This window comes from Saccopteryx bilineata, chromosome 1 (assembly GCF_036850765.1).
Source record: "Saccopteryx bilineata isolate mSacBil1 chromosome 1, mSacBil1_pri_phased_curated, whole genome shotgun sequence".
In the NCBI taxonomy this organism is placed as follows: domain Eukaryota; kingdom Metazoa; phylum Chordata; class Mammalia; order Chiroptera; family Emballonuridae; genus Saccopteryx; species Saccopteryx bilineata.
The window spans coordinates 106,437,224-106,446,835 of NC_089490.1; the positions used below are offsets into that span (position 1 = coordinate 106,437,224).

Consider the following 9,612-nt stretch of genomic DNA (forward strand, 5'->3'; position numbering starts at 1 on the left):
CCCGGAACATCCACATGCCGGTCTGACACTCTACCACTGAGCCAACTGGCCAGGGTGGTCTGTGTTTTCTTTATAGATTTATTTTTCACAAGCAGTGTCTACTGTTTATTTTTAGCTAGGTCATCTGAATGATACTTGTTTTTTGTAATTTGTAACTGTCACTCATGCCCCCTTGGTATTGGTAAGTGTGGTTGGACCTAACAGTTAGGCTTTGACAGTTTTAGCACCTTGTGTTTAGTTTTCCTAGTTTCCCGGTGGCCTCCTTGCTGTTGAGTTAGCAGTGGACCTTTCTCCCACCCTGCAGCCATATGTTATCTCCAGGTGGTTTGCATAGCCGTGCCATTTCTTTTTTCTTTTTGCTTGACTTTTCATTCTTTATACTTTCATATCCTTTTTTTTTAAGGAGAAATTAAGCTGCATTGCTAGACCTATGTGTTATGCTGTCAAATGTAATTTAAAAGAGAATTAATTGGAAATGGTTAGCTTAATGTTATAAGTTATATTGGTGGAGTAGAACACAACTTCTAAACTCGTTGCATTTTGCTTTGGTTTTGCTAATGACTACAGGTGTGGCATACATTCTAAAACTTTTGGATCAATACCAGGAATTTGACTCACTTCACTGGTTCCAATCTGTTAGAGAGAAGTACCTGAAAGAGATAAGGGCAGTTGCTAAGCAACAGACTGTGCAGTCAGCTGGTCAAGATGAAAAACTACTACAAACCATGAATCTTACTCAGAAGCGACTGGATGTCTATCTACAGGTCAGAAGAGAGTAGTAGTGAAATCTGCTTTGACATTTTGATAATCCATTACTTTTTGATATCTGAAAAAAACAAAACATAAATCATATGAAAGCCCCTGTTTTAATAAGTGAGATAAATAGAGGTAATTAGAATATATTTTATTTCATGGAGAGAAGAGGTGTGGGAGAGAGAAAGAAACATCAATCTCTTCCTATATGAGTCCTGACTGGGGATTGAACTGGCAGCCTCTGAGCATTGGGATGACGCTCTAACCAACTGAGCTGTCCAGCCAGGGCATAGAATGTATTTTAAAATGAATGGTATTTGGGGCCCTGGCCAGTTGGCTCAGCAGGAGAGCGTCAGCCTGGCATGTGGAAGTTCTGGGTTTTATTCCCAGCCAGAGCACACAGGAGAAGCGCCCATCTTCTTCTCCACCTTTCCCCCTCTCCTTCCTCTATCTCTGCCTTCCCCTCCTGCAACCAAGGCTCTTTTGGAGCAAAGTTGGCCCGGCACTGAGGATGGCTCCATGGCTACCGCCTCAGGCACTAGAATGGCTTCTGCCAAAATGGAGCAATGCCCCAGATGAGCAGAGCATCGCCCCCTGGTGGGCATGCTGGGTGGATCTGGGTCAGGAGTATGCGAGAGTCTGTCTGACTGCTTCCTGCTTCTAATTTTGGAAAAATACCAAAATAATAATAAATAAATAAATAAATAAATGAAAATGAATGGTATTTGAAAGCTATTTGACTCAGATCTTAACAATGGATGGATTACTTAGTTTAGATTCTGTATTTATGATTTCCACTGGAGCTTTATAGAAATAATAAAAAAGACATTAAACAAAATTTTGATATTTTGCTATAATAAGTATTTCCAGCTTTTATTTACAAATTTTTTTATTTACTTAGGAGTTTGAATTGCTCTATTTCTCACTGAGCAGTGCAAGGATTTTCTTCAGAGCTGACAAGACTGCGGCTGAAGAAAACCAAGAAAAGAAAGAGAAGGAAGGTCAGTGAATGATTTACATTTGGAAAGATTAATAGTAGATACTAATCTCCCATTTTTATCTGGTCAGACTTCCAGCTTCCTTTTCCTTTTAAAAAATAAAATATAGACTGGAAATATCTTTTAAAAAACTAAAGCCTACGTGGATCACTAATGCAACTGAAAAGTGACACAGTATATGCATTTCATTCCCTTAAATAGAATTAAAAAGCTTAGTGCTATTTCTTTCATCCCTCTCCCTATATCATATGAGGAGGAACACTAATTGTTCTGAAGTCAGAGCTGCTGATGACTAGACATTGACTGAATGAGATGGGACAGGTGGCTAAGCAGGTATAAAATAGTAGGGGCCATTTAGTGACATAGGAGCAGCTTCCTGCTCTCCTCCGCAGCCAGGCCCTGGGGAGCCAGCGCGTCACAGCTGGAACACCCCAGTCACATCAGTGAACTTGAGTCATTTAGGAAAGGGCTCTGTCCACTGTATGCCGTGCAGGACAGTGGGAAAGTATATATTTTGATGTTTAGGAACATTGCTCAGTGTGGCAAACCTAAGGCCGCTGCCTTCCCCAGTCCCCATGATACATCTCCCTCAGATTTGAGCTTTAGGAGCAGCTGTCTTCCTGAGGAAGGGCTGTGTCCTTTTTTCCGTCGTGGAAATTCTGTACCTTAGGTTTCCTCTTTGCTTGGAAGCTCAAAACTAGCTATGGCAACGGGGGTGAAAGTTTTCATGTTTGCTTTTCCTTTTTTCCTTGTATTTCATAAAATAAATTTTTTTTTGTTTTTTTATAAAATAAGATTTTTATTCATCTTATTGAGAGATGAGTTAATTGGATACACCACTTATATCAATAATCTTATTCCCATAAATTAAATATTCCCTATTGGTAAGGAGCATATGCAGGCATTGTTGGAATCTAGACTGAGTAAATAATAATTATGTGCTTGAAAAATCATTTCAGGCTGTTACCTGGTAGATACTCAGTATTTATTATATAAAAAAATGTATATATTATGTTTTGGTTCATTTTCAAGGCAAGATAATGTTCAGCAAAGCCATTTGGGAGAATTTAGTCAGTGTAATCTAAATTAGGAGGCAGCTCAGTTATTGCATAGGTCCCGCTGAGGCTTTTCACGATACCAGAGCCTGGTCTCCAGTCCTTAATTTACCGGAAGGCCGAAAGCCTCAACACAAACCATGCCATTCAGCCTGAGTGGAACACCTGGCTTTGGACTTGGTCTCTGGTTGGCATACATCACTCATGCCAGGATCGTTCTTCTGTTTTAGGACTCTGTTTTAGCTAAAGATTGCTCAGGGGTAAGTCAGAGTTGCTGAATGTATTAGTCAAATAATTCTTCTCTGTTAAAGAAATGTGCATGTGACATTTTGCACAAAAAGCCAGGAATTTGTTTTATCATAGAAATAGAAAGAATCATAATAGAAAGTTGCTTTTAAAAATAAATTATATATATAAGTGGAAAGTGTTTCTTTTTAGACAGTTTTCATGTGCACTTGCAGCTGTCTCTCTCTCAATAGAGCCTACAGTGTACTGGTGACTTCTTGCCTTGGCTGCAGGGAGGTTGCCTTCAAACATGTATCGTGAAGCACCCCCAACAGTGTTCTCATCTCTCCCAAATCTACATTCCCTTTAAGAGCCAGCCAAAACACTACATTTGCAATATTTAGTTTAGATTTCTTTTTAATTAAGGTAATCTAGTTATAATTTGATATTAGAGAAATATTTGGTAGATACATTTTCTTAATTTGAAATTTAGCAATATAGCTCTTCTCAATTTTTATTTAGTCCTCAATTCATTTTTTTTTTTTTTCGTTTTTCCGAAGCTGGAAACGGGGAGGTAGTCAGACAGACTCCCGCATGCGCCCAACCGGGATCCACCTGGCATGCCCACCAGAGGGTAATGCTCTGCCCATCTGGGGCATCGCTCTGTTGCATCCAGAGCCATTCTAGTGCCTGAGGCAGAGGCCACAGAGCCATCCTCAGCACCTGGGCCATCTTTGCTCCAATGGAGCCTTGGCTGTGGGAGGGGAAAAGAGAGACAGAGAGGAAGGAGAGGGGGAGAGGTGGGGAAGCAGATGGGTGCTTCTCCTGTGTGCCCTGGCCAGGAATCGAACCTGGGACTCCTGCACACCAGGCCGACGCTCGCTGAGCCAACCGGCCAGGGCTCAATTCATTTTTTATATGAACATAAGTATGTCCATTTTTATTTTTCCTTGTGCTTCCAGAAGAGACTAAAACAAGCAATGGAGACCTGTCCGACAACACTGTGTCTGCAGACCGTGTCATCAAATGATAGTGATGGTATGCAGTCCCCTGCGAATTCATCAGAAGGTGTCGTTACCATTGCCAGTGATGTGGATGTTAGTAAGCTCCCGAGAAGAATTTCCTGGCCACATCTCTGGGGAGTATTTAGCTGTTGGAACTCTTTTAGGCAGTGCTTTGAAAATAAGTCCTTTTTCCTTCCAAAGGCTCTACTTTTCAAAGCTTAAGAATTAAGATTGTAAAGCTGAATTTTTTCCTGGACTTTATGCTAGAAGATATGCCTGGGAAGTGAAGGTATAAAAGGGCCAATTCAAATTCCTAAACTGCCACCCGAGATCTTTTGTCATCTACATGAATGTTTATAATTTATATCTGCATGGGTCTTTGATCCATTTGTCCAGTCGTTGGAAATTCAAAGCATATACTATGTACAGCCAGTAAGTGTTTAAACAGAAGGAATTGAGCCTGAAATTTATCAATATTCCTATAAAAGGAATATATGAAGATGGTTTCGATGCTAGAGACGAGACGGAAGTGTGTTATGTACCCTCTACGTGCAGTATAAACTGACCCATTGTTAGTTTCATGTGACTTATGGAGCTGCTGTCTTTGGTAAGGCATTTTATAACTTGTTTACATTGCTTTGAGAATATTTAACCTCTAACAACTACTTTAAATTTAAGATTTACTTAAATTACACAAGATGAGAGAAAATTCAGATAAAGCCATAGAGTCCTGCTTAAAGCTTCATTTTGGTTGAAGGCACTAAGTATGATATCAGTGAAAATTGAATGAATTCTTATTTTTACATCTAAACTCAGGTTTCTTCTTCATTAGGTTGAACTGAAATCTTGGTGATGGTTTGGGCAGATTTTTTTCTTTAAGTATAATCTAAGACATCAGATTAAGCACTGTGCAGGCTTTTAAAAAATTACCACTGTGATAATAAAGTTCTAAAATAAGTCATTCACTGCTTTAAGAAGGGATAGAAAGATTTTGAGTAAATCTAGCTCTCAGCAGGCTATTAGATTTATTTTTGTAAGCTTGTGTCAGTTAATAGTTAAATGGTTAATCATAGCCTGTAATCTTTTGAGTATTAACACAATGATACCTTTACAATGAAAGGAAGTTTAAAACTTTACATGTAATATTGACATCATTTTGGAAAACATTTGATTTTCCATTGCATTTGCCTATTAAGCATTTCTTCTAACATTGTTGCTTAATGACCAGCTTTTGGAACAGGTGTGCAGTGCCCTGTCTGTACTCATTGGCTAGTCAGGGTCATTTTCCCTGCCAAAGATAAATCCTTTTACTATTAAAAAATCAGAAGAAACAATAGGTAGGGGAAATTTTTTCTTAAATTTAAACATGACTTACCAAACTATGGACAATGAATGGATTAAAAGCATTTAATATTTGTAATTCATTCCAACTGTAGAAATGGCCCTAAAGCATGCTGCATAATTAATAATTTATACTTTCATTAATGTAAATGTTTATATTAATAATCTTACATTAGAATCTATCAAATTTGTCACCATTTTGTAGCAAAGTGTTGCTTTTCTGTTTTTCTTTAACTTCCCTAAAATCATCTCCTTTAAAAGGGAAAGAAAATGTAATTACAAGAGAATCAGTTGTCTTTATCTGATTTCCTTATCCGCACACACGTATCAGTTATTGCTCGCCACTAGATAGAGGTCACATGTTGACTGTTTGGATACCTACATTTAAGAAAGTAATGTTATATTATATTGCCATTAGTTCAAAATAATGTCACTGCAGTCTGGATAAATGACAGTAAGTTCACATATTTGAAATAAAATCTCATTAAAGTGCTGAGTAACAGGGCCTGAGTGTTTCACAGTTGGATGATGGCTTTCCTTGCTAACATATTAATGTTAATATTTTCATTTTTTTCAGACATACTGTAACTTAAAATTAGTGTGAGCATTTGTTGTAAACTCACAGAAAACCTAATAATGTTCAAATTCTCAGGAATTAAGTACTAACCATAACATTGTCAGTTCTAATTAAATTTTGTAAAAATGGGAAGTTTGTTACTTGAGTGGGGCCTCTCCTATCCTCAATTCTACTAGAATACACTATGTAAAATAAAACATTAATAAATAAAATGGGAAGTGCTTCTTTTAAGTTTTTTTTTTAATGTTTATTCTGTTGATTTTAGAGAGGAAGGGACAGAGACAGGAAAATCAATCTGTTCCTGTATGTGCCCTGACCAGGGGTTGAACCAGCAACGTCTGCATTTCGAGGCAATGCTCTAATCAACTGAGCTATTCAGCTAGGAAAATAATATAATTTCAGAAATGTACTTACCCTGGATGTTTATGTTCAAAATTAAATATCTTAAAACAGTATTTACCATTAACCTTTTGGAATCCCCTTTAATAAAGTATATGGAATCTTTAAAAAAAATACTTGCAAGCACATAGGCAAGGAATTTCAAGTGTAAGATTGGTATTGGCTCCTATCCATGCATCCAAATGAAGAATGTTTTCTTTCTTTTGTATCTACTTGATCTATTGCTTGCTATTTTAATATAAAATAACCTACATGATTAACTTAAAATCCTAATCCTGTCAAGGAATCATTAGTTTAATGTTAGAAGTAACTGTAGTGCCATTTGCAAACATGAGTCAAACTGAAACAAAAATAGTGAGTGCCTTTTAAATATTATGCTGGAGACAAGATTTGAGCCTTTGAAATAGCAACAGAAATTGTTCATGGTAAAGTCTGGTGGTCCTCTTCGGAAGTAGTACATTTTTGAGATTGTGGAAGAGATAATACCAACACATACACAGTCATGTTTCTCTTTCATGCTGGGTTGGCTAGGTGTTAAAAGATAGACTTTGTTAACTAATTTAAACAATTTTAGCTCTTTTTTTCAGCTAAAGTTGCAGTAGTTTCAGACAGTTTTCCTTAAGGAAGTTTGAATGCTACAATTTAAAAAACAAAGGTTTTTAGATGTCAGGAATAGTTTTAACAGTTGTCAAATATTTCAGTTAAAGAATCCAGAATAAGGGGAAATCTGCAGAGATTAAGTGTAGGCAGAGATGGTGATGGCCAAGTCAGAGGTTACTTTATACAGAGTTGTTACATATAATATATAAACAGTCTGTATGGGCAAATTTATGGATATTGTCTTCTATTTTATTATACTAGTTTGGCTTTGACCACCACCTTTACTTGATAGCTCCAGCTGTTCCCATTAGTGGAGACATACTCAGGAGAGTAGATGAAATGTATCTTCCAATCAGTATAGAACTGATGTCATAACTCTGGGGTCATCTTCATTCTGTAACATGTAAGATCTGTGTGTAGTGGAACATGCTGTAGTAATGCTAACATTATCAGTACAGGGAAGAAAAGTTAATACGTATTTTTATACCCAGAAGTACCTATCAGATTTTTTAAACTCAATTATTGTTTATTTTTTTAATTAATTTTAATGGGGTGACATTGATAAATCAGGATACATATATTCAGAGAAAACATCTCTAGGTTATTCTGACATTTGATTATGCTGCATTCCCATCACCCAAAGTCCAGTTGTCTTCCGTCACCTTCTAACTGGTTTTCTTTGTGCCCCTCCCCTCCCCCAACCCTTTTCCTCTCCTCCCCCACACCCTGTAACCCCCACACTCTTGTCCATGTCTCTGAGTCTCATTTTTATGTCCCACCTCTGTATGGAATCATACAGTTCTTAGTTTTTTCTGATTTACTTATTTCACTCAGTATAATGTTATCAAGGTCCATCCATGTTGTAAATGATCCGATATCATTTCTTATGGCTGAGTAGTATTCCATAGTGTATATGTACCAAAGCTTTTTAATCCACTGTCCACTGACAGACACTTGGGCTGTTTCCATATCTTCGCTATTGTGAACAATGCTGCCATAAACATGGGGGTGCATTTCTTCTTTTCAAACAGTGCTATGGTGTTCTTGGGGTATATTTCTAAAAGTGGGATAGCTGGGTTAAAAGGCAATTCAAATTTTAATTTCTTGAGGAATCTCCATAATGTTTTCCATAGTGGCTGCACCAGTCTGCATTCCCACCAGCAGTGCAGGAGGGTTCCCTTTTCTCCACATCCTCGCCAGCACTTATTCTGTGTTGTTTTGTTGATGAGCGCCATTCTGACCGGTGTGAGGTGATACCTCATTGTGGTTTTAATTTGCATTTCACTAATGATTAGTGATGTTGAGCATTTTTTCATATGCCTATTGGCCATCTGTATGTCCTCTTTGGAGAAGTGTCTATTCATTTCTTTCACCCATTTTTTGATTGGATTGTTTGTATTCCTGGTAATGAGTTTTACAAGTTCTTTATAAATTTTGGTTATTAACCCCTTATCAGACGTATTGTCAAATATATTCTCCCATTGTGTAGTTTGTCTTTATATTCTGTTCTTATTGTCTTTAGCTGTGCAGAAGCTTTTTAGTTTGATATAGTCCCATTTTTCATCCTGTCTTTTATTTCACTTGCCTGTGCAGATAAATCGGCAAATATATTGCTGCGAGAGATGTCAGAGAGCTTACTGCCTATATTTTCTTCTAAGATACTTATGGTTTCACAGTTTACATTTAAGTCTTTTATCCATTTTGAGTTTATTTTTGTGAATGGTGTAAGTTGGTGGTCTAATTTCATTTTTTTGCAGGTAGCTGTTCAATTTTCCCAACACCATTTATTAAAGAGGCTGTCTTTACTCCATTGTATGCTCTTACCTCCTTTGTCAAATATCAGTTGTCCATAGAGCTGTGGGTTTATTTCTGAGTTCTCTGTTCTGTTCCATTGATCTATATGCCTGTTCTTATGCCAGTACCAGGCTGTTTTGAGTACAATTGCTTTGTAGTATAACTTGATATCCGGAAGTGTGATACCTCCCACTTTATTCTTCCTTTTCAAGATTGCTGAGGCTATTCATGTTCTCTTTTGGTTCCGTATAAATTTTTGGAATATGTGTTCTATATCTTTGAAGTAAGTCATTGGTATTTTAATCGGTATTGCATTGAATTTATAGATTGCTTTGGGTAATATAGACATTCAGATGATCTTTATTCTTCCTAAGCATGAGCACGGTATATGCTTCCACTTGTTTGTATCTTCCCTGATTTCTTTTATCAGTGTTTTATAATTTTCCGAGTACAGGTCTTTAATCTCCCTGGTTAAATTTTAGGTACTTTATTTTTTTTAGTTGCAATGGTAAAGGGGATTGCTTCCTTAATTTCTCTTTCTGACAGTTCATTGTTAGTGCATAAAAATGCCTGTGATTTCTGAGTATTAATTTTATATCCTGCCACTTTGCTGAATTCATTTATCAGGTCTAGTAGTTTTTTGACTGAGACTTTAGGGTTTTCTATATACAATATCATATCATCTGCAAATAATGATAGTTTTACTTCTTCTTTTCCAATTTGGATGCCTTTTATTTCTTTTTCTTGTCTGCTGTGGCTAGGACTTCCAGAACTATGTTGAATAAGAGTGGTAAAAGGGGGCACCCCTGCCTTGTTCCTGATCTTAAGGGGATTGCTTTTAATTTTTGCCCATTCAGTATAATGTT

General features: G+C 37.0%; 1 protein-coding gene across 2 annotated transcripts in view; it reads left to right on the top strand.

Moving 5' to 3' along the window:
* Positions 1-6,174, top strand: part of WASHC4 (WASH complex subunit 4) — a 67,725-nt gene extending 61,551 nt beyond the window's left edge. For both annotated transcript variants that reach the window (XM_066263419.1, XM_066263428.1), the window contains 3 exons: positions 568-764; positions 1,655-1,754; positions 3,994-6,174. In XM_066263419.1, the coding sequence (XP_066119516.1) occupies positions 568-764; positions 1,655-1,754; positions 3,994-4,061 (365 nt within the window). In that variant the 3' untranslated portion in view covers positions 4,062-6,174. The remainder of the gene's footprint in view (positions 1-567; positions 765-1,654; positions 1,755-3,993) is intronic.
* The last annotated feature ends 3,438 nt before the right edge of the window (positions 6,175-9,612 follow it).